The following is a 26,476-nucleotide window of genomic DNA, read 5'->3' on the forward strand; positions in this document are numbered from 1 at the left end:
TGTCCCCGATTGAGCATCTGTTGGACGAGTTTGATCGACGCGTTCGCAGAAGGAATCCTACGCCACAAACACTTCCGGCGCTTCTTGATGCGCCTCAGCATGAATGGCAGCACATCAAACAGCGTGTTATTGACAACTTGATTGCATCTATGGGTCGTCGGTGTCAAGCGGTGATTGATGCACGTGGTGGGCACAACCGATACTGACATTTTCTGTACCCCTGTGACATTAACTTTATCGTGTACGTGTGTCTGTCTAGGTGACACGATTAATGTTTTGAACACTGTGTACATTGATCTTCAAACAGTGTTTCAATTATGGTTTCTGTGTCCTATTTTGAAACAATCGCATTATATTACATGTTGAAAGTCAGTGTCAAGTTTCTTTTTTTGAAGAGTATACATAGTGTTAGAGTGCACTGTGACGTCAAAACAGCGTAAATTACGGATCTTTGGACTTTTGTATTTTATCTATGTCTGTCTGTCTGTCTGTCTGCCTGCCTGCCTGCCTGCCTGCCTGCCTGCTTGTCTGTCTGTCTCTGTCTGTCTGTCTGTCTGTCTGTCCATCTATCCATATATATATATATATATATATATATTTCTGGTATTTTAGCTGTGACCGAAAAAATATCTATTCTCCATAGAAAATTTCCAGGTATTAGCCTACCCCCTACCAAATGGTCGGTCCCTAATCACGCCTTTATAGTATACCTTCAACGTTCAGTCATGCGACGTCTCAACCAAGAACGTCTAGACATATTTGTGTTGACATTTTAATATCTTTAGTCAAGTGGAAGTTGATACACTTTTAGAAATTATTGATTAACAGAATCTTTCTTTGGTGTTGTAATGAAACTCAAACAAACTCAATAAACTCGAGCAGGTATTTGAAATATACTCTTCAAAAAAAGAAACGCAATATGGATATTTTATTTTTCGCCATAAAAGCAAAAGTAGCGGACCAAGAGGTGCAAAATTAAGAGGTTTAATGTGTTATAGCGTCAGTAACAAATCCCCTTGATCAAAATGATCACAACAAGGACAGGCAAACCATTAGTAGGGAAACACATACGATTCGTAAAAACTCACCCAGTGCGTTAACAAAAGGGCCATGGAGCTGTACGCACTGTACGTGCAACAGCACAATTAAGGGCGTTGAAGTGCAGGGTGTTTGATTCGAACAGTGGCAGTTCAACAACATGCCAAGATTAACAGAAGTGCAAAGAAACACCGTCACAGGCCGCTTGCAGGCAGGCATCTTCCGGAGGCAAGAGAGTTAACTGACTCTAAAAGTTCAGTTTCCACCCTTGCCGAACTAGGCTGGAATTCCTGGGCTCGATCGTACTGACACCAGTTGTTATAACGGATTATGTCCCTTCTAGGCCTCTTCTATTATGGACAATCCGATTCCATCACTTGCATTTGTTTCAAACAAAATGGCGGCGCCCAGTCAAGACGATCTGATCGATCATCAAGAGCTCTATTCTGATAAAACGGGTCTTACATTGCAAAGTGCATCAAATCACGCGATAAGCTTGATTAAAAACATGAAAAGGTTTGAAAAATATCTGTTGACAACGAGTTGGTGGTGAACATGCTCTGCAAATCCTGCAATCGCTCGAAATCTGCGTGACAGTTTACGAACCGGATTTCGATTTCGTTGCGCGATTTCGATTGGACTATGCATAGACTCGTTAGTCCAGCCGAAATGTAACTCCATAAATGAAAGGACGACTGCAGCCACGCCAACCGCATCCCAAAATGCCCTGACAGCGCAGAATCTCCGACCAGACCGTACAAAACCATTTAAGAGCAGCGGGTCTACGAGCAAGACAACATCGTTGGATGGCCCAGTAGTTTAAGGCGTCGCGATTCGCTGTGCAGAGTTGCGTCCCTTGGGCACGCCAGAAATCTATGATTGTGGGATGGAATCCCGGTTCGCCCCAATTATGTTTCTAGGTTTGTCAGCACTATACCCCTAAAAGCGGCGTTAAACCCAACTCATACACTCACCGTGACGCCCTTAGCAACTGTTAGTACAAACATGGATTATTGGGGACCTATTCTAAAACGGAATCCAAACGGGAATATAGATATACTCGCATCGTCATCGCTGCGCTGTTTGTAGCGACAGCACGATTTCGAAGAGGGCATTGTAACCAGACTCGTTCAGTTTTCGATCACAGTTTTATTCTCTTTCATTGTCAAAAAGTTTCCGAGAACCAAGAATCATATGGAATGTATTTGTTACTACATTTATTGATCATAATATAGTTCAATATCAATATCGTTAGATATAATTCTGTAGTATTGTAGCCTACATGGCAACATATGGAGATCGAAAACCGAACGAATATGGTTGCTATCAATTTCACTGCATTTGTCATTGGTGCACATTGGCTACACTTATCTCACCTTAATGATCAACAAACGATGACCAACTCACCGACAACGTATTGTAATTACTTTAGACTAAGATCCGGGGTAGAATAGGTCTTCAGCAACCCATGCTTTCCATAAGAGGCGACTATGCTTGTCGCAAGAGGAGACTAACGGGATAGGGTGGTCAGGTTCGCTGACTTGATGCATGTCATCGTATCCCAATTGCGTGGATCGATGCTGATAATGTCAATCACTGGATTTTCTGGTCCAGGCACGATTATTTACAAAGCTGGAATTTATATAGCTGGAATATTGCTGAGTGCGGCGTTAAACAAACAAACAAACAAACATTACAATCAAACTGACTATTCGTATTACTACAAAGAAAATGTACACGTTCACGCACCAAGTATTAACAAGTACTATTATTCTATTGTGTAATGAATTTTGCTGGATCGGCGGTAAAATGGGATATAAATGTTCATTCTTTCCTGGTTGATCTAAGTCTCGTGTTCAAAAGCAACTTATATAACTCACTGAGGTACCACAATATTGACAAACTCACAATGGATACCTTCACAATCACTTGGTTGATGTATGTCATCGATCCCAATTTCGTGGATCGATGCTCATGATGTCAATCACTGGTTTGTCTGGTCCGGACTTGATTATTTTCAGGCCGCCGTCATATAGCTGGAATATTGCTGAGTGCGGCGTTTTAAACAAACAAACAAACAAAAATTCAGAATCGTGTTTTGTAACTGAAGCTGGGAAAACATCCAATCTCGGTAAAAAATCCCAGCCGTCACTTACCCCCCCTGTTCCTGAAATGGACTTTTCCGACATTGCCGATTGTATTCAGGAGTCATCATTAGTTAATTACGAGTAAATATTTTTAAAGTTTATTAAAGTTAAAGTAATATGATTAACTTTATAGGGTATGTGCATGATGTTGATATCTCATATAAGAATTAAACATGTTAAATGACTCGTGGTTGATTGATACCCTCCCAATTTTGAATTCTAAACTACTTATACGATAAAGTCCGGGGCTTCAGGCATTGAGTTTTAATATGTTTGATATTGTTATCCCACAGTAGATAATTTTACGCGTTGTCTGATGATTGTTAGTGAGAGCAAATTGAATAAAACGCTCATAAAATGTCTATTGATCCGGGGCGTGATAAAAACATTCGTGTCATTACCGATGTGTTGAATAAATTAAAGTTGTAACGAACATTGACGTGCAGAAAATATCCATGTTGTTACAGACACTGACGTGTTGAATATCTTATGTTATTACAGACACTGACGTGTTGAATATTTTATGTTATTACAGACACTGACGTGTTGAATATTTTTATGTTATTACAGACATTGACATGTTGAATATCTTTATGTTACTACAGACATTGACATGTTGAATATCTTTATGTTACTACAGACACTGACGTGTTGAATATCTTTATGTTATAACAGACACTGATGTGTTGAATATCTTTATGTTATGACAGACACTGATGTGTTGAATATCTTTATGTTATGACAGACATTGACGTATTGAATATCTTTATGTTATTACAGACACTGACGTGTTGAATATCTTTATGTTATTACAGACACTGACGTGTTGAATATCTTTATGTTATGACAGACACTGATGTGTTGAATATCTTTATGTTATGACAGACATTGACGTATTGAATATTTTTATGTTATAACAGACACTGACGTGTTGAATATCTTTATGTTGTTACAGACACTGACGTGTTGAATATCTTTATGTTATGACAGACATTGACGTATTGAATATCTTTATGTTATGACAGAAACTGACGTGTTGAATATCTTTATGTTATTACAGACATTGGCTACTACCCTCATTTAATTATGTCATGTTTGAAACGAAACATCATTTGTTTTGTAAATTTCAACACGTTTGCCCTGTGGTGTCATCTGGTTGACAGACTGTTTCAAGAGTCACGCTGTTAAGACGTAAATTGTAATAAACTGCGGTACAATGTAATAACACTGACGTAAAATGAAATATCGTGGTAAATTGTAATAAAAACTGCGATACATTATGATAAAAACTACTGCAATTTGTAATAACCACTGCGGTAAATTGTAATAATATATTATTCATTTGCTAATATACAATGAGACACGCTAGTAGAACATGTGCGACTGAGCTGTTTGGAAATCAAAATCCGGACTTTGAAAAGACTGAATTGATAAAGACTAGTATACATCAATTGTTTAATATTTGTATTTACCCCAAACAGAATTACAGTGTTTGTTTGAGCTTAACGGGATCATATCCAACCTCCAGCATGTTTAAGGAAATAAAAGCAGCGATTTTGTAACATACACAGGCAAACTGTAAGACCAATGGTGGTAAATTGTAATAACATCTCACAATCCTTCCGATTCAAAACAGATTTCGAGTTCCAGTGTTTGTTCCACCTTAAGATGATCAATTCCAACCTCCAGCATGTTTACGGAAGTAAAAAAGCGATTTTGTTTCAAATTCTATAATTCCTATTGAGAGGCAGGTGCGGCAAATTGTAATACCTTGGGTGGTAATTTGTAAAGATCACATCTCTCAATCCTACCGATTCCAAGCAGAATTCGAGTTCTAGTGTTTGTTCGACCTCATAATATCAATTTAAACCTCCAGCATGTTTAAGGAAAAATGTGACCTCCGGATCAAGGCCTACCCGCCTGCGGAGTTTCAACACACATCAAATCCGAGTCGCGTTTGACCTCCTGGCGTTGGACTTTCGTTTTTTGGAAGAAAAATGATAAATCGTCGTACGGGTCTCAGACTTTGCCAGACGAGTTATTAGGTCACCTTTACCGACCGTAAGACAATTTTTTTGGTCGATTTGGAGCACACTATCGAAATATTTTACAAAAACAGTTAAAAGCTGCGTTAAAGCTGATAATGAAATCTCAGTCAGCTAAAGGGGCGTCATTTTTTTAGAAGAGGCTTTTTGTGGACTCTGACTAGGGAAATAGATTCCAGACAAATGTACACATTCAAGCTCACGCTCGTTATTACTACAAAGCGACCCCATCTGAAAGAGTGAGTGAGTGTGGTTTTACGCCGCTTTTAGCAATATTCTAGCAATATCACGTCGGGGACACCAAAAATGGGCTTTACACATTGTACCCATGTCGGGAATTGAACCCGGGTCTTCGGCGTGAAGAGCGAACGCTTTAACTACTAGGCTACCCGACCGCCCCTGAGAAGAAATGTTTTATTTGATATATATATATATATATATATATATATATATACATCAGAGATGTGTCACTTAAACCCCAATTTATTTGGTTCGGTCGTGGCTGATGGAAATGTGAGCTAGGCAGACCCATAAAAAGCAAATAAAAGGAAACTGCACAATTTCTCAATTTCAAACCCAGTTTTCCTTTGAGAATGTACATTAAACGAATATTAGAAAAGGTTTACAACGTGTCTGAAACAAGCCCACGCTCGTCATGAATACTGAGTGAACACATCTTCTATATTCGTTCCCAATACTAAAACTTCTTAAGTGTTTTCACCATCTTAAAAACGACAGCAATGTTTAATTTTATTACTATATCGAATATCTGCGAGACATTTACAGTAAAATTAGAAAATGTTTTGCTATCATCAAATTACAAACCTTCTTCAAACATTCCAGACTTATTCTAAAACTCAAAGTTCGATATAGTACACAGACAGTCGGTACATTAGACACTTATTTAATTCATTCTTTTCCAAAAAATGTTAACACGGGTATTACGAACGACATTTACAGGCTATAGGGCGGTTTCGGCAAAATCATAGTCTATCTCTCGCTTAAATTGGATAAACATTTGAAACGGAGAGACGTCCATTATCCGTGGGCATCTTCCCGAGGCAAGAGAGTTAACTGACTTTAAAAGTCCAGCTTCTCCACCCTTGCGGAACTAGGCTGGAATTCCTGGGTTCGATCGTAGCGCCACCTGTGGTTATTACGAGTTACGTCCCTTCTAGGCCTCTCCTATGAACCAATCAGATTCCACCTCTGGTATCACTTGCATTTGCTTCAAACAAAATGGCGGTGCCCAGTCAAGACGATCTGATCTATCATGAAGATCTATATTGTGATAAAACAAGTCTTACATCACAAAGTGCATCAAATCACGCGAGCAACTTGATTAAAAACATGAAAAGATTTTAAAATATCTGTTGACGAGTTGGCAGTGCACATGTTTTGCAAATCCTGCAATCGATCGAAATCTGCATGACAGTTTACGAACCGGATTTCTATGTCGTTGTGCGATTTTGATTCGGATATGCATAGACTCGTTAGTCCAGCCAAAATCTAACTCCATAATCCCAGCCTTGTTCGGCAAGGGTTGAAACTGGACTTTTATAGTCAGTTAACTCCCTTGCCTCGGGAAGATGTCCGCGGGAAGTACTGCCATACAATCTCGGTCATCTATTAGTTATTCCAGGATTATGTTTTTGTTCAGTCTCGAATTTTGAATCGAGAACTTTGTCAAAATATGTTCAAAGCCTAGATGTCGCCACCTTGAAACTAAAAGGTGCCGAGAAAGCTTCTTTCTGACTGGCTAATGTCGACTTCCTGTTGGTCATTTCATTGGTCGGTCAAAGGTCATGAAAAGGTCGTTCTGATGTGACCTGTAACGGGGGATGAGAGAAATAAGAATTAATTTTAAGAGATTGACGTTACATCGACATGGTGAACGTCTTACACCTGCATCATGTCGGGTCTTACACCTGCATCATGTCGGGTCTTACACCTGCATCATGTCGGGTCTTACACCTGCATCATGTCGGGTCTTACACCTGCATCATGTCGGGCTTTAGCCTCACATCAAAGTGACCTGCCGAGGAATAACTGAAATACTTTTCAAGCCTCGTTATATCAAACTCACTCTCTTCGTTCGCACAAAACTGTATTCTAGTTATATCACGGCGTGTCAGCTTAATGTTGGAGGAAAGCCCGAAGTGATGCAGGTCTCAGACGTTTACCACTTCGTTGAAACCCACGAGCACGGGTAGGGTGCTGACGAACCTTGAAACATAATCGGGGCGAATCGGGATTCGAACCCACAATCATAGGTTTCTGGCGTGCCCAAGGGACGCAACTCTACACAGCGAATCGCGGCGCCTTAGACGACTGGGCCACCCGTGCCCCAGTACTGACAAGACGAGATGGGCGTAATGCCCGAACCTGACTATAATCGTCCAACTTCTCATATGGTCTGAGGCAGTAATCGACGACAGAAACGTCTCTATGATATGTATGTAAAGCCATTTGAGATATCAACTTTGGCACTATCGAGCGACACCCTTTTAACAACGTTAATTAAACCACGCCTCCTCGTGAGCGCTTTGAGTTTCTTCAAGTACAGACCTCAAAATACGTACAAGTAATTAAACGCAACTTTATAAAGTTGACATTTCCGCACCGGTTTCTCGTTCAGCGCATTCTACACCACACTGGCAAATACCAAATATGTGAATACTCTCGTAAATAATGATGTACGAAAATTGATTACTCTTCTCTTTCATCTCAGGTGACGGTGAATACTTAGTAATAAGAACTTTCATACCTCATCTCAAATGTTGTAATACGAAAAGGATGTCGTTAAGACATCTCCGTTGCATGTATTTTGTTGATCAATGTTGTAATGTCAGCTCAATATAGTGCTGTCAGCAGGACAAATGTCGTTGGACTTTTTATAAAGGTTAATATGTAAATGAATATAAAACGCTATCGCAGCAAAAAAGCAGGGCTGTGTATCTAGAATACAGTTTGTAAAACATGCTAAAAGAGTTCATTTGGTGATTTGGCAATTCGCGTAGAGTAACTGTGTAATTTAATTGCAAATACAAACTACTTTGTTTTTGTGTTCGTGTTTGTGTACCGGATCACCTGATAAATTCCGAATGTACGATTGTTGAGTTTACATCTTCCCGAGGCAAGGGTGTAATCTGACTCTAAAAGTCAAGTTTCCACCCTTGCCGAACTAGGCTCCTGTAAGATTTGGCCGGACTAACGAGTCTATTCATAGTCCAATCAAAATCCCGCAATGAAATCGAAATCCGGTTTGTCAACTGTCATGCACATCGTTCCAAATCTTTTCATGATTTTAATCAAGGTGCTCACGTCATTTGATGCACTTCGCGATGTAAGACCCGTTTTATCACAATATAGATCTTGATTGTTTGAATCAAATGCAAGTGATACGAGAGGTGGAATCTGATTGGTCCATAACAGAAGAGGCTTAGAAGGGACATAACTCGTAATAATTACCACTGGTGGCGCTACGATCGAGCCCAGGAATTCCATTCGTCACCACTCGCCCCTTTCCGTAACCAACAAGAAGACTCGTCCCCCTATCGATTAATGTTATGTGCGAAAATACGACAAACCAATCAGAATGCGCGTTTGATTTCAAATTCTTCGTCAAAGAATACCGCAGAAATATTTTTTTGATTTTACCTATGTCTTGCATCTAAAAATATACCAAAGACACAGTTAAATGTGTTCAATCATACTGTATAATTCCACACGTCCCGATGTGCTTTAAATTGCATCTGAAATATATATCATATATTGGGAAAATGTGTAAACGATTACGCAACGAGTTGACAATTGTTTTAGGGATGCCCGTTTGCGCTGAGACGGAACCCGATCGCAAATATGGCCACGAGAGGGGCACGAGTCGCTATTCGGCTTGTCCCGGAATAAAACGAGTTTGTCACAAATGCAGGAATTCCAGCCTAGTTCGGCAAGGGTGGAAACTGGACTTTTAAAGTCAGTTAACTCTCTTGCCTCGGGAAGATGCCTTTCACAAGTGTCAATTAAGAATGAGCCCTACCCACATACAGGGAGGAATTGCATTGTCCACGAGCAATGTTTCGCGTGGGTTTGGGTGTTAACTTTTGGTTCCGAATACGTTCTATCCAGGCTAATTTTACAAAGCTAATCTTCCTTCTGATTGGAGATCATAATTATAACATCCAGATTTAATAATCTGCTTTTTGGAGAGTATGTAAACAGTGGAACCCAACCGCTTATCCAGACCCTAAAGACATCGGTACTCCAGAAGATACATGATAACCACACTCTCAAGAACGCATATGGATTATTAAGATTGTATCTATATTATTATGTACCAAAAAGTATTTAAAAAACAATTACTCAATTAATGCGTTCAAACATATTTTGAAAAAAGTGATTCGTTAAATGCCCTTAGTGAAATCCGTTCAACGGGATTGCTGGTGATCAGGCTCGCTGACTTGGTTGATAAATGTCATCGGTCCCAATTGCGTGGATCGATGCTCATGATATTAATCACTGGATTGTCTGGTCCAGACTCGATTATTTAACAGACCGCCGTCATATAGCTGGAATATTGCTGAGTGCAGCGTTAAACAACAAACAAACAAACAAAACATGATTGCTGACTATCCGCGCCCCTCCCTACAACGTTGTAAAAAATGTAATTTGGCTGTGGTATTATCAAAACAGCACTGTTGAATTCATCGCATTAAACAGCATAGTTAATTATTGGTATTACCAGTCGACTGTGTACAGATGTGGTTGTACATTATGCGTACATACATTATTTTTTTCCATCATTCTTGTATTTTCTGCCGGGTAATATGAGGTAAAATAAGGTTATTATTCGCAGTCCCAGTCAGTCATATCACTCAATGACTTATTGTCAGCTTTGTGTGGGAGGAAAGTCAGAAGTGATGCAGATCTCAGACGTTTACCACTTTGGTAAAACCTACTAGCATGGATATGGTCCTGGCAAACCTATAGGGGTGTACCGGGATTCAAACCCACAATCACAGATGTCTGGCTCCCCAAGGGGCAAAACTCTGCACAGTAAATTACAGCACCTTTGGCGACTGGGCCATCTGTGCCCCCAGTAGAGGAGTAACGATAGTTTAGAGGAACATAGTTTTGCGGTCTAAAAAAGAATTTCATGGGACATCTATGAATGATCATAATCAGGAACAAATCCGACCATACACATGCTCCGATCCTGGCAAAAGTAAGGGATGCAACTCAACAAGTAAATAGCAACACCATGACAAGCAAACACGTTGTAATTATTCGTGATATTAATCCAATTATATGAACTGGCATTACCATTCACCATATTCATGATGAAAACAACACAATGCATAGAATGAAAAAAACCAACACATCACACAAAGTACAACTTCCCGCGGCAAGGGAGTTAACTGAGTTTAAACGTACAGTGTCTACCGTTGCCGACCTAAGCTGGAAATTCTGGGTTCGATCGTAGCGCTACTAGTGGCTATCACGAGTTATCTCCCTACTGTGTTCCTCCCATTGACCAATCAGATTCCACTTCTCATATCACTTGCACTTGCTTCAAACAAAATGGCGGCGCCCGGGCAATACGACCTGATCAATAATCAAAATCCATATTGTGATACAATGAATTTTACTTCACGAAGTGCTTTATATAATGTTAGCACCTTGATTAAAAACATGAAAAGATTTGGAAAATATCTGTTGATGCCGGGTTGGCGGTACACGTTCTGCAAATCCTGCAATCGAGTGAACTCTGCATGGCAGTTAACGAACCAAGTGTCGATTTCGTTACGCGATTTTGATTGGACTATACAAAGCCTCGAGGGTCCAGCCAAAATATAACTCAATAATTCCAGCTTAATGCGACAAGGGTGGCAACTGGATATTCATAGAAGATGAAATACATATTGCACAATTTCTGCTGAGATTAATAACATTTACAAGCAGAGACAAGGAATAACTTCTCAGCTCTCAGCCAAAAGCATCCTCAAGAATCGAGCTTATCTTATCCCAGTTCTGTGTGATATATGCGGTGGACGGAGTCGCCACTATATCTTTGTTTTGGGTTCAGTTGAAAAGACACGATGCTAGAAATAAACGAACAATCACAATACATGATTAACTTATGGCAATATAATGAGTATGTGACTCTTTTTTTGTGCCGTCTGAAAAGAATGACCTCCCTTCACTTGTCTGAATACTCAGCAAAAGATCTCTTTCAGCTAAAGCTTAATTGCCTAACAGTCTTCCGACTAGATTAAAAATGTTGTGGACTTTCATGGTCACTGCATAATTCATGCCAGCAATTTAATTGGTTGATGAATTCGGGAAAAAGAGCGGGTGAATGGTCCTTTCCAGGGTACATCGCATCATAGAAGGCAGCGAGTTGGGTTAAACGCCGCTTTTAACAGCATTCCAGTTTTACCATGGCGTGTCAGCTTAATGTGGGAGGAAAGCCAAGTGATGCAGATCTCAGACGTTTACCGCTTGGGTGAAACCCACAAGCACGGGTATGGTGGTAACAAACCGAGAAACATACTTGGGGCGAACAGGGATTCGAACCCACAGTCATCGGTTGCTGATGTTCTTAAGGGACACAACTCTGCACAGCGAACTGCGGCACCTTGCACGACTGGGCCACCAATGCCCCCGACAGATAGGAGATAGAACACCCTGGATAATCGAGGGACATAACCCCACATTCAACATCAAGATTATGAATCAGTTTGACGCAGCCAAATTGATCAATATGCCTAAAGTTAAAGATATATGTTTTTCTAATCTTGATAAATTTTCTGTTGATCATTTTAATAAAACATATTCCCAACCAGTCCTTCCTCAAACCAATAACTATAAAATAAACAAACGCACAAACAAACAACATGTCCTTGTAAAGTTAATTGCCATAATATTTTTTCCAATCCACGTACATTATATTACACATCTTACAAAACCGATCCTGATATTCATATTACATATTTTTGTTAAATCCCTTGCAAGTGCTATCCGATGTCACGTGCTTCATGACTGTCCCGATGTTGTGTTTTGGAGCCTGATTTCTTTGGAAATGTTCTTGCCACAAAAATCACTTACTTTCGTTGCCAGACATTGGTGTATTTACCTGTAGTTTCACATCAAAACAAAATATCTGCAACTTCTTTTGCATAGTATAATTAAAACTTGTTGCCATGGTAAATATATTTGTCGAAAAACTCACATCAAAAAGCACCATTTCACTACTAGACCTCTCTATGTACCAAGTTTGGTAAAGACATATTGTACAGTCTTTAAGATTTGTTCCAGAAACGGGAACTACCACCATTTCAGTCTCAGTAAAAAATGTACCATGGAAACTTTAAAATATTTATTGTTTTAAATCCAAAACTATCGCAAGGCACAGTTCACCGTTGGATCTATAAAAGTCTGGAAGTTAATTTAAGGTACCGACGTTTACTACAATATCTGAAAAACTATTGGACCTACTCCAGTCAAAGTTGGTATGAGATTATTTAGAAGATAAATACTATGTGTGTGTCTATTTCCGGGATTTTATCGAGTATTTGCATCTTGGAAATTTTCATTTTAAAATGAATTTCCGGGATTTTATCGAGTATTTGCATCTTGGAAATTCATCTGAAAATGAAAATTTCCAAGATGCAAATACTCGATAAAATCCCGGAAATAGACACACACATAGTATTTATCGATATTGTAAACCTATTGTTTTATTTAGAAAAAAAACATGCGCACTCATTAACACCTCGTACTTACTCGGTTGTGAGGCGTCAACATCGAACGTTCTGTTGTTGCTATGGTGATTGTGATTTTGGTAATGATGATGACGGACTACTTTCCTGAGTGTAAGTCATTCATAAGTTGCTCGTGCTTCAATCGAATGTTCACCTACGTCTGTATTGAACAACAGGACTGTATAATTAATAATAAAAATAAACAAACTCGAAATTGTCTGCGAGTTTGTTTGTTATTATTATCAGTTACATTATCTGTTGTTATGTCAACATAATCGTTTTTTCAGAGTGTAAACCCCCTGGATGTCACAGCGACACATATGTCCCTCCTCTTCAACCCTCACTTCGAAATCGAATAAAATTCAAAATACATCACGCAGATTAATACACTTCACAGTTTTGAATTCCCCCTTCTGTTTATCATTTACTGTCATTTTAGGCAATTCAAAATTACTGAAAGTGACTTCTGAAAATTAGGTACATTGTAAATATTGCCAAATCACAATTCACGGCGTTATATAAATATTTACTGTGTGTTTAGAAATCTAAATATCGGATATTTACTCGAATAATTAAAGTAGAAAAATAGCTAAGTTTAAGATTCACTCTGTCGGGCCCATGCTTACATTTACACCACTCTCTTTCCACCTGGGGCGGTCGGGTAGCCTAGTGGTTAAAGCGTTCGCTCGTCACGCTGAAGACCCGGGTTCGATTCCCGCCATGGGTACAATGTGTGAAGCCCATTTGTGGTGTCCCCCGCCCTGATATTGCTGGAATATTGCTAAAAGCGGCGTAAAACCATACTCACTCTTTCCACCTCACACACTGAATGCCAAAACACACGTAGGCTATCATTCCAGCCTGGCTTTTCCACTCGCCTCTTTTTATTACCCCTCTCCCCAAAAACAACATATGAGCGAGAACTTAACTGGTCGTGCATTTCATTTCATTCTGAACTATAGTCTGGAAACTAATTTAAGGTACCGACGTTTACTACAATATCTGAAAAACCATTGGACCTACTCCAGTCAAAGTTGGTATGAGATACCCAAATTAGCCAATCACATCACACACAAACACAAACTAAAACAAATTCTCCTTACAGACCATGACTTAGATATTTCCAAATGGACCATTTATACCCCCCCCCCCCCCCCCTCCCTTTTTTATTTCGAAAAAATCTTTATTTCTGTATAAATTACCACCAAAGACAATAAATAGATCTTAATTGTGCACCCCCCCTTTTAAAAAAAAGCTGTATCCGCCCATGGTATATGTATTGAACTATTCTTGGTCCCACGAAATGCCCTCGTCAGATTCGGAGTCTGTGCTGTCACCTAAATGAACAACAACTGTTACAGGCTGGACAGTATCTGGTCGGATACAGTCTTGTTTCCAATACTCTTCCTCAACTTTGATTTCATGTTGGACACAGTTTGCCCAACGTGCATCTGTAATTTCGACGTCGGCAAGCTTGAAGGTCTTATTTTGCCGTGCGACCATATTTTTCAAATCACCTCAGATTAGTTCGATGGGATTCAAGTCACAATGGTAAGGAGGAAGTCTAAGCACTTCGTGACTGTGTTCTCTCAACATGTTGTCAATCAAATAAGAGGGCGGGGGTTTGTTCTCAAGAACCAGTTGGTAGTAGTCAGTTTTTTTGGGGCTTTCGTGGGCCGAGCAATGCGGTTGTTGTCCAACCACTGACATATCTCACCTTTGGTGGAATTTGAGGTTGGACAACGGTTAATAGGATCTCGACAACTGTGATAGGGAGCATTGTCCATAACCAACAAGGATTGATCAGGCAGTGCTAAGAGGAGCTGCTCCTCAACATACGCAGTGAAAACCTGACTATTCATCTCGGCATGGTAGTCTCTGCCATCTGTAGATCTGGATCTGAACACTAGATCACACCCAGGGAGAAAACCACTGTGGGAGCCTGCATGGAGGACAATCAGGCGCTCCCCTTTACCAGGGGAATCTTGCGCTGCGGCTCTCTGGTATCTGCGTGAGACCATTGGTAAGCCGCTGTGTGGCAGGCGTTAACACAGGTTTCGTCCAAATAGACAGGCTCATAGCCTTCTTCTCGTTTCTTTTTAATAGTGCGCAAATAATTGATACGCAAACGAATGATATCTGGTCGTTCACACAATGCTAGTTTCGACCCTTTCGTCTTTTTGTACTGATATCCAAATTTGGAAAGGAGTTTACAAATGGTCCTTTGGGAAATAAAGTCATGGTCTGTAAGGAGAATTTGTTTTAGTTTTCGTTTTCAAATAAGTTCATTTTCTCGTGTTAACCGCCGAATCACGTTCCTGACAACTTTCTTATCAAAGGAATTTAACTTTAATTTCCTATCCTGTTTTGACATGCCCCCTAAGGGTTGTGCAGGGGAGCATGTGTTTTTAAGTGTTTTTATGAGAGTTCAAAAATTTAACTACGGTTTGTGAGAGAGGTTGTAACGCATGAATGTACTTTGAAATGTCAAAGAAGGGCGAACGTCTTTCACTTTTAGCCTTAAAGTATTCAAATATTTTAACAACGAAACCTTTCGCATCAGCGGAAAGATGCTTGCGCTGAGACATCATGGAATCTAATGCTAACACCGTATTCGTGCATGTGTGATTCCCGTGCAACCTTTCGAGTTGAGATGATTGGTTCAACTGTGTCATATGGCCCTGTGACGCAGGGGTAGCACTACGCAGATGGCTGTTACATTGAAGGCTCGTTCCATCCGTGACGAACAGGCCTGGTTGTTGATGAACTATAATGATAGCTAAATAGACAGATTTTTTATCCATGCACCGATTGTCTTTAAATGTAATATCCAGTTATGTATGACTGTTTATTGTAAACCTATAGTTGGTTGGTTGGTTTCTTGTTTAACGCCGCACTCAGCAATATTCCAGCTATATGACGGCGGTCTGTAAATAATCGAGTCTGAACCAGACAATCCAGTGATTGACATCATGAGCATCGTTCCACGTGATTGGGATATGATGACATGCATCAACCAAGTCAGCGAGCCTGACCACCCGATCCCGTTTGTCGCCTTTTACGACAAGCATAGTCGCCTTTTACGGCAAGTATGGGTTGCTGAAGACCTACTCTACCCCGGAATCTTCACGGGTCTATAAACCTATAGATAGTGTGTTCTGTGTTGTGATTGGCTAATTTGGGTATCTCATACAACTTTGACTGGAGTAGGTCCAATAGTTTTTCAGATATTGTAGTAAACGTCGGTACCTTAAATTAGTTTCCAGACTATAGTTCAGAATGAAATGCACGACCAGTTAAGTTCTCGCTCATATGTTGTTTTTGGGGTAAAAAATATAAGAGTCTTGGTTCTCAGGCACCGCCCGCGTCATCATAGAGCTTTCCACGTTTCATTTTTATTCCCATTATTTAAAAAAAAACTCCAAAAAAAACCCTATTCCAAGTCAAACGGTAGTCAAATACTGTATTCCAGTATTTTACTCATCAAGAAATACATTTATGTAGGAGGCCCTTTCCCTGGTTGATTGTACACAACTGTTTGTTTGGTTACACAACTGTTTGTTTGGTTACACAACTGTTTATTGGTTAATAATTAAATTTTCGTTGTGTGCCCGAGAACCAAGACTATTATATTTTTTACCTCAATTATCTGATTTGCACGATTTTCACTCTGCTAGTGCCTCTGCCAAAACATAAGGCAAAATTATTTAATTTCATGATTTTCGGATCTGCCAACCTAAAATATTAAAAAATCTGGACAAAAAAGGAAATCTAATGCATCAGTTTTAATAACAAATATAATAAAAAAAGAAAATGCTCTGATTAAACAGTTGTGTAAAGTTGTAACTTGTAAACACTACATGTCACTGGTAGGAAGTCAGGATAAATTGAACCAAATCACAAATCGTGTTTAACACAAGTAGGGCCTGCACAGAAGTTGGGCAAACATACAGTCAAGTCCCGTTAAACCGACATTGCATATGATTATGTCGGATTAACTAGTTTGCCGGATAAACGATATTAAGCAGTATCAAAGTTCGTGATCGAAAATCGGACAACTACACCATAGATAACTATACAAACACTAATTGTTCATTAATTGTTTATTGTTAAGCAAGTTTATCTCTGCAGCCGTTGTAATATGCAACTACCAGCCGACTCGTCTCGCATCAAAACATGGGCTGTGTACTCGCAGGCAGATGCCCATGGAGTACACTGATCACTGTGTCGGATTAAGGAGACTGATTAATTAGTGATTTCGGTAATTCATTGCAAATTAGGTGTGTCGGAGTCGGAGAGCGAGATTGTCAGATTAACAGGTCTAAATAAAACTGATTTAATCTGTTCCCATCAGTAGTGTCAGATAAAGCTGATTGTCGGATTAACGAGTGTCGGATTAACAAGACTTGACTGTATTTGGTTTGCTACAGTTAGAGAGGGTGCACACATGTTGAGCAGAGCAGGTCATGGTGCATCTTCCTGAGGCAAGAGAATTAACTGACTTTAAATGGGCTCGTTCGTAGCGCCACCAGTGGCTATTACCAGTTATGTCCCTTCTAAGCCTCTCCTATGGACCAATCAGATTCCAACTCTTGTATCACTTGCGTTTGCTTCACACAAAATGGTGGCGCCCAGTCAAGACAATCTGATCGATAATCAAGATCTATATTGTGATAAAACAGGTCTTACATCGCGAAATGCATCAAATCACGTGAGCACCTTGATTAAAAACATGAAAAGATTTGGAATAATATCTGTTGACAACGAGTTGGCGGTGCACATGCTTTGCAAATCCTGCAGTTGATAGAAATCTGCATGACAGTTTACGAACCGGATTTCGATTTCAGTGAGCGAATTGGATTGGACTATGCATGGACTCGTTAGTCCAGCCAAAATGTAACTCTATAATACCAGGCTAGTTCGGCAAGGGTGGAAACTGGACTTTTAAAGTCAGTTAAATCCTTTGCCTCTGGAAGATGGCGATGAAATTGACTACACTCCATTAGACACATGTGTTGCTCCTAAGACTATTAAGAGGCTAGTGTGACAATTAGATACCAGAATTCTTAACCGAGACACACGCATATCCAACAACTTGCTGTGGACCACCTGCTACCCCTTTGTTCACAATGGTATGCGCCAGTAGGCTGACCTCATTCATGTCAATTGGAATTCATTGTCAGGTCACAACTCAACTTGTCCTAGTTAACTAGGGCTGGGACGAGTCCAAATTTACTACCTGGGTACCTAACCCCCTATTACACAACCCTACCCTTGTAGCCACTGTAGGTCTCAAGAGATTGGTACAAAATGTCAAATAGTGAGTAATTCGATTGCGAATTGTTGGACCAGAGCCCTGGCAAAAAGTATTTAGGCTCACTATAAAATGATCTGGTCATGCATAACTGAGCTTTATCTTTATTAAAAAAATATATAAGTCAGAAGGAATCAAAAGAACCGAAAGAAATGTGAACATTCGTAAGCTGTTGTGTTTTCAAGGAGTTCTTGATAATTTTGTCATTAAACTATATGTCACGTGACGGACCACGGGTCCGGGTGGTCCTGTGGGTACCTGGGTCCTACTCAGTAACCACCTGACCCGAGTACCTTAGTAAGCTGTCCATGGCCCATAGTTAACCAGTAGTTTGAAGGCAATATGCGTTGTTTGGAATGGAAAGTAACTCCATTTTCGGTTCACATGCAGCATTCTCTGGGAAAATGGCAACCGCTGCAAGATCAGATTATTTTTTCCAAGTTGATGTGGGGGGTACAGGATGGGACAGGTAGAATGAGTATTGTTTTACTTTTAGCGATATCAGCAATATCACAGCAGGGAACTCCATAAATAGCTTCCCACATTGCACCCTTGTGGGGAATCGAACCCAGCTCTTTGGCGTGACGAGTGAACGCTATAACCACTAGGCTCCCCACTGCCCGTAACAGGAAGATACAAGACATGATAGCAATTATTTACTGACACAAATCCACTGCATCTCACAAAAACAAAAACCTTACAAAAAAAACCACATCATAATTCTGTGGACATAGTACGCACACGAAGGCACTCAGGTAGATCACCCAGCTCTTGTATTACAAACTTAGGATCTATATTCTTTAAAGGCTTATTTCCTTTATGTACAAGATAACCAGACATACCAGCATTAACAGCACCTAGGTAATCTTTCTCATAACTGTCGCCAACATGTACCGATTCGGACGCAGGAATCTTTGACAGTGCTAAAGCATGTTCGAAAATACGTCTGTCCGGTTTCTCATACCCAACATTTGCTGACGGAATAACAAAATCAAAGTAATGCCTTAATGCAAGACAGGACAATATTTTTTCCAGTCGTCCATCGAAGTTCGAAATAGCACCAACAATGACCCCGTCGGCTTTCAGACTTTGGAGAAGATTCTCCGCCTCTGGTACAATCTCCCACGCTTTTGCTGTTGAAAAGTGGAGATACAGGTGATTGGCTATTTGGGTCAATGTCTCATCCTGATTGGTTAGCGGCAGTACTTGAGTATGAACATTGGCATCTGCGACTGATTTGAAACAGTCCTTGACCAAATCAGTCCACCATTTATAAGAAGACATTCCAACCGTTGTACCAAAGTTTGGATACTTCTCGCTGTACTGCTGATATCTGTATCTGAACGATGAGTCAATGTCGCTGACCTTGGCCTTGACTCCATAGATGCTGGCTACTGCGGCATACTGGTGCCCTGGACTCCCCGATATCTTCAGGAGCGTGTTGGTGACGTCCAAGGTCACCAGACGAAATCTAGACATGGTCTAGCCTGGATGGAAACAAAGATGACAGTCATAAAATTGTAATCCAAATATTTCAAAAAAATACTTTAAAAGTTGTGTTTATAAATCTATCAGACCATCTATGTACATATTATTCACATGAAGGGATGCTAGACGATCTGTAGCACTGATATTTTTACCCACCGAAAATGACTTACCCGTACGTAAAATTCCTTTCAGATTCGTAACTGGTTGTTTTTAGCATTAATACTTTATTTGGCCAACTCGTACACAAATTTGGACGACTCGTATTCACATATACTCGATATTCACATATATGTATTATACTTGAAAACATTTAAGTCTTGTGTACATTGATCAATCGGAAGGGTTGCTAACTGGGATTGTTCATTTGCCAATATATTAGCAAATATCTCCGTGGGCGCTTATTAGAGTGGGGCGCTTATTATGTCAAATATGGTATAGATCTATGTCAATTGTAGTTACTACAATATTCAAAGATTTGTGGCAATACATTTTGTACAGAAAACACTATAGAAATCTACAAAGAGAATGTATTGAAAGTTTTGAGGACAACAGAGAATTTGCTATTTGGTGCTTTTCTATAAACGACTGTGGCATCATATCTTTTGCGTCACAATGAGTGATATGACGTCGTAATTTTGACGTGCGGTGTAAAAGAAACCTTTGCAAGGCTTGCCCAGTTTTCATTATGGGTGGCCATCACATGTTAAATTACAAAGTTGCAAAGCTACATGCTTTCAGTGCCTGTCATAAGTTTACATGAAACATTACGATTTAAACAAACTTTAAACAAAAATTTATCTCCTATTTATAATGAGTCACCTGTTACCTTTGGTGTTTGGACAGCTTGCCCTCAGACCAAGCAGATACCAGGACTGTGTAGCAGTACAACAAAGTCTTAATAGAAAACCTTTATAATCTTTTTAATTATGGGGTAGAGCAAAAGTGAAGTATGTTTAAAATCATGTAATTTTCACTGTGTATGGATAAGCTTTCTTGAGTACGAGTCATCCATTCATGGTTAAATTAAACATGTCTTTGCAAACGTGGCCGTTTCATCTTAAGGACAACTTTGTATTTTCCAATTGAGGTTTAAAAATATCAGCATCATAAATAATCATGATAATTCAGAACTTGACCAATTAGGTGAATGGAAGCAACATTTATGGTAATTAAATTAAGATGAATGGGTGGTGTCAGATCATTCTTCGCAATCTCATATTGCTGTGTTGTATTGTTCGCAGCGAATGAAGTATATAATACCACATAAATCGTTCTAAATCTTCAGATATGTGCAATATTATATATGTATCATAGATCTATATTCATGTTGAGGCCTACACATCGCAATTTTTGTTCAACATTTTCAGTGCTGGTCGCAATTTAATATTTTCATTTAAGTGTGCAAACAAAGTGATCACGTTTACACTTCAGTGAATCGTTATTGACACACGAACCAAACACCGGCTCAAGATTCATGTTTACATCTACTGTCACCTTCACAAATGTCAATAAAGTCGTGTCCGTGCATGTGCCTGTGTTTACATCCGGATTACTTCGCACTTCCTGGAAGTCTCGATAATAATTTGTGGAAATAGATTTAACAATCATGGACTAAATATATTGAACATTTGATTCATGTCTGTGTATTTATTTAGTTTTCAAGAGAACTGTAGTGTTTCACAGAATAACTGGGAATAATTTTTAATTGTACATTGTATCTCGTCGTTGCCACAGGCTCGCAGAAACTGGCGGGTAAACAACATGGCGTCGTTCGATACTTGAAAATGTTATATTTTCGTTTATTTTTGCTGGTGGATTAAATTGTTTTAGTTTGCACACAAAGGTAAGACATTGTTTGAAACAAGATACTAAAAGTCACCTTCTCCCGTGCTTAAAGTAAAAATTAACACTTCGGACACCTGGCAAGAAACCAACTTCGCGGAGCCGAATGTTTTAGGGGAAAAGTTTACAAATGTTCAGAGAGTCATGTTTCAACATTTTTGAGTACTTATGCATGATCCCTGATGCTAGATGACTCAGTTTGTCATTTAACCGTGCAGTGTATACAGACATGTTTATCACGTTTGATTATTTATGATTGATTTCCCATGCAGCGTGCGGCTGTCAGACAGACAGGTGCTTGTTTCAACAGTCGGCAAACTTGTTAAACCTGTTTCGTTAAATTTACACTCTGAAATCAGTATATCAACTATTTGATTGACCTTTCAACGAATGCTGACTAGATAAACATTTTTGCCAAAATGGCACCAATTGTTTTGGCAAAAACAACCTTCTCATGCTGTAGGTAATAGAGGAAACATGCCAAATGAGAGAAATATTTAGCCAAAATGAAGAACAAAACTACCTCTTGTGAAGAAATATTAAAAAAACAAACCATATAATCACCTTGCTCAAAAACAACTTTATAATAGATACGCGGGTGGTGTCTCATGACTAATTCATGCGCAAAGAAAAAATTCAACAACATGATGATTCACATTCAGTTCTGTCACAGCTTATACCATGTATACTATCTGTCATTTCTTCCCATAAGGCGACATATTTTTTATTACTTAGTTTATGGATGTGCCGCTCTTTCAAAGTCCAAATGATGAAGAATAATAATACAAATTACTCCTTTTTTTATTTTATTATCTTCACTTTAAAAAATGCATAAAAAGTTCAAACAATTTTTTAAATTTCATTTGCTCCGCGAGTGTAAAGCAAAGGGAAGTCACTCTGATATTTCTTTCTGAATCCTTCTCTAATACTATCAAAGCTTGTCAACGCAAAGTGCAGTGGTCACCGGTGCACTAGCCATGGAGTCACCAGACGCCGCAAGGTTGACCGGCATAATCACGTCAAAATACTTTATAATTTTATTGACCTACCTGTCATATCATTCATTTATTAAATCTATCACATTTCGCAATATCTGAAATATGTATTCCCATTGGATTTTATCTTTTTTTTTTAATAGATTAAAAAATTAATCACTATTTCCCACAATGTTATGGGAATAAAATTCTAGGACACACTTCGAAAACGTGTTCTCATCGAGCATGTCAAACAGCAAAATAAAGATGTTTCAAGCAAATCTTTAAATACATTATACAAAGTAATAAAATCATCCAAAATATATCTAAAAGTTGCCAAACTGACATCTAAGTTATTATTTCCATATTTTCGTTCGATCAGAAATGACATCTTGGCTTTTGTCGCCTTGATTTTTTGGCTCGGACTAGATGTCTTTAATGCCAGAATATATGCATAAGAAATCTTTGTCACAGCTCGTAACCTAGCACTATGCATCCTCGAAGTTCCATATTTTTAATAGAGATCACGAGTTTATGCTTAAAACATTCAGAATAACATGATTTAAACCAAACCTTTCATGAAAATTATCACACACGAGGGCTAACTAAACTGCTATCCAAAGTGGTGTTAAACACAGCTTACTCACTCACGCCAGATACTCAGTTTTTTCTGTCTGCTTCAGATAGGTTTCACCAGGACACTCCAGGATGAAGAGGAGCACAGGGCGAGGTTTGTCCAACCTGCCCGTCCCAAAGACATCCAAGGGCAGCCCTTCCACGGCCTCGTCCCACCTAGCCAGGGGGCGGGGCAACATTGCCCGGTCAGCGGAGGACCTCCCCTGTCAGGTTAACCTCAGCGTCAGTGGAGGTCAGGGGATTTCAACCAGAAGGGCTGTATCTCCGGGCAGCAATCTCAGGAAAGGCTTGTCGCCAGTTCGGACACCAAGTAAGTTTTTCTGCCAAGTCATGTCACAATCTTTGAGGATCTTCAAAAATGAAAGGATGACAATTATTTTTTGTTCATTACCATGTTTTTATATGTGAGTAAACTTGGAACAAGTTAAAAATTAATTTACCATTAGCATCTTCTGTTTGGTGATCAGTTGGCCATCATATTCATATTAAGCGTGAAGAATGTATTTATTTTATTCAGAAATTTTTTTAGCTCACATAATCATGATAATGGTAAGTATCTCAAATTTTCACAAACAAAAAGACTTTTAATATATGTGTGGGTGTTTTTTTGCGGAGTATGTGTAGGATAAACCGCGTCAGAGGGTTTTAATGAGATTTGAAACCCTAATTCATAGGATAAAACTGAGGGACTGAAGTCTCCCAAGTTTTATCCTTTGAGGATGAGCGTTTTAAAACCCATAATAATACGAGGGTAAGTGTTTTGTCCAACTTATAAACCTTACAAAAGAAGCTTAATGCAACATTTATCAACATTACTTACCATGAACCTTAGGAAACGGGCTTAAAATATCTCTTACTGGCATACGGGAACTTGCAAAAGACATTCTTAAAAGCAATGTGATTAATCAGCAGGGCTGTATCCTAATGGTATTATGTAAAATCTCGGGGATATTATAGCATCCCTGTTTATGAGATTTAACCCGACTGGAGAACAATAGGCTGACATCAATGATGTGTATCAGATGTTGCTGAAGATGTAGGAATTCTCAGTAAATACAGTGGTGGGGCACTGTATGTTTATTTCTGATGTTCCAGCATCTCAGCCTGGTGTTCGTTACATCACTGAGGATATGATCAAGAAGATGGCGAAGGAGGACAACTTCGACATGATAACAACTCTCAGCCTGACATTAGGCCGGGAAGGAGGCAAGAAAATCAAGGTAAGGTCTGATTATTGTCTCCATCCTTGGCTAAATAAGTAGGGCACCTATTGCTGTTGAAAATGGAATCATCGTAGCTTGAAACGTAGCGAGGAGTATATCATGCATCCTCCATAATCCAGTGTGTCATGTGACCCGTGAAGATACAGGTTAGAATAGGTCTTCACCAACCCGTGCTTTCTGTAAGAGATGATCAGGTGGTCAGGCTCGCTGTTGTGAAGATCAATGCTCATGATGTCAATCAATGGACTGTCTGGTCGAGACATAATTATATACAGACAGCCGTCACATAGCTGGAATATTGCTGTGCAGCATTAAACAACAAACAAACAAAAAAACAAAAAAACAAAGAGTGTATCATGTGTACATTATAGTCAGACAAATACCCTTGACCCATTCACCCCTGTAGCTTTAATTTGAGTCCAGTTTGATTGACATGATGCTAGAAATATGTGTTCCTACTGGCTTTTGAAACTGCCAGTTCTGGTGGACAGGCAACTCTAAAATTTCTAGTCCCCTCTAGTTTTAGCCAGTCCCAACTTTCAACAAATATAAAAAACGTATGAATATTACCTGGTTTTAATGCCTTCAATTTCATGTTCAATGCAATTATGTCATTTTCTGTAGTTAGATCTACACATCATTCACACAATGTTCAGTCACAAATTTTTATTTTTTTAAAAAATATTTTGAGACTGAGTCACTACAAATATAGTTTTAACCTCGAAATAAAGCTAAATGCTATTTCCTTGCACTAAAAATAGACCAGGGGAAACCCTGATGGTAACAGTCAAGCTGACTTTGTCAGAAAAATATACTTACATGAACATAGCCGTTGTTTGGTTCAACAACAAAGATTTATAAGGTACTATATTTGACGGTCCACAGGGACAGGCAGTCACATACAGGGATAGAAACTAACTGTTTTTGTCCACTAGTCCTTATAATGATAACATATAGCAAAACACTTACAAAGGGCCAATTTCTACTAGTCCTTATGATACCTTTACTATTGGGCAGTTCGGTAAGGACTACAGGACTAGTGCCAATTTCTAACGCGGACATGAGTTACCGATCTAAGACTAAATTTACTGGTTACAAACTGGTAATAACTGGTAACCGGGAACACTGGAAATAGTCAACCAGACAAATGATACTATTTTGTGATTGAACCTTGTGGGGATTCTTGGGTAGAATGGGTCCACAGCAAGCTTGTAAAACCAGCGTTAGAAATTGGCACGAGTCCTGTTGTCCTTGCAAAACTGCCCAATGTTAAGGTCAGGACAAGTAGAAATTTGCCATTTCTTTGCCATGAGTGGACTAAAAATGTTGTCTATGATGAAAATACGACCGAAAAAATATTACCGTATTCGACGTAATAAGCGCCCCGCTCTAATAAGCGCCCACGGCAATATTTGCTGATATATTGGCTAGTGAACAATCCCAATTAGCACCCCTTCCGATTGATCAATGAACACTTATTTATTCGTGTATAATATGCACTCGTGTGTTATATGCACCCTTACTTATGGGCAATTAAATCCTGGAAAATATATCTGTCGTGTATAATACGCACAGACTTTTCATTTGTTTCTTATCAGGCTGTCACCATAAATCACGAAATTTACGATCTTTCAATTCTGTATTTTTTTCTCACCAAAATTCTATTCCAATCAGAGCCCCCTATTTCTAATTTTGAGAGCGCCCTGGGCGCTTATTACGTTGAAGACGGTAACTTGTGTGAAAGACACAAATAGTAACATACATTCATAATGTTTGTATTAATGTACTTTTGAAAAACATTTAACCATGTTAACAGTAATCTTGACATAGAAAGGGAAAATGTTAAAAAAAATGATGTGAAATGGTGATCCAGGTTAGAATAGGTCTTCAGCAACCCATACTTGCCGTAAAAGGCGACTATGCTTGTCGTAAGGGGCGACTATGCTTGTCGTAAGGGGCGACTAACGGGATTGGGTGGTCAGGCTCGCTGACTTGGTTAATGCATG

At 39.3% G+C, this 26,476-nt stretch overlaps 2 protein-coding genes and 1 pseudogene across 2 annotated transcripts in view; 1 reads left to right on the top strand and 2 right to left on the bottom strand.

Moving 5' to 3' along the window:
* Window positions 1-14,277: 14,277 nt before the first annotated feature.
* LOC139476952 (uncharacterized) lies at window positions 14,278-15,730 on the bottom strand (annotated as a pseudogene).
* A 1,048-nt stretch (window positions 15,731-16,778) lies between these two features.
* LOC139477001 (haloacid dehalogenase-like hydrolase domain-containing protein 3) lies at window positions 16,779-21,350 on the bottom strand. Its single transcript, XM_071259560.1, has 2 exons — window positions 21,290-21,350; window positions 16,779-19,794 (listed from the first exon to the last, which is right to left on the bottom strand). Exon 2 carries the CDS (start codon window positions 19,784-19,786, stop codon window positions 19,022-19,024), a length of 765 nt encoding a protein of 254 aa, XP_071115661.1. The 5' UTR covers window positions 19,787-19,794; window positions 21,290-21,350; the 3' UTR covers window positions 16,779-19,021.
* A 199-nt stretch (window positions 21,351-21,549) lies between these two features.
* LOC139476990 (centriolin-like) overlaps window positions 21,550-26,476 on the top strand; it is a 106,152-nt gene continuing 101,225 nt past the window's right edge. Inside the window, exons 1-3 of the mRNA XM_071259542.1 lie at window positions 21,550-21,638; window positions 23,295-23,557; window positions 24,343-24,467. Coding sequence (XP_071115643.1) covers window positions 23,320-23,557; window positions 24,343-24,467 — 363 coding nt within the window. The 5' untranslated portion in view covers window positions 21,550-21,638; window positions 23,295-23,319. The remainder of the gene's footprint in view (window positions 21,639-23,294; window positions 23,558-24,342; window positions 24,468-26,476) is intronic.

The sequence above is a fragment of the Haliotis cracherodii genome, unplaced genomic scaffold (assembly GCF_022045235.1).
Source record: "Haliotis cracherodii isolate W230 unplaced genomic scaffold, xgHalCrac1.p SCAF_30, whole genome shotgun sequence".
NCBI classification, from domain to species: Eukaryota; Metazoa; Mollusca; class Gastropoda; order Lepetellida; family Haliotidae; genus Haliotis; species Haliotis cracherodii.

What these genes read in the sequence shown, in the direction of transcription:
- LOC139477001 (XM_071259560.1), bottom strand. Translation starts at nt 19,786, where the DNA reads ATGTCTAGATTTCGTCTGGTGACCTTGGACGTCACCAACACGCTCCTG.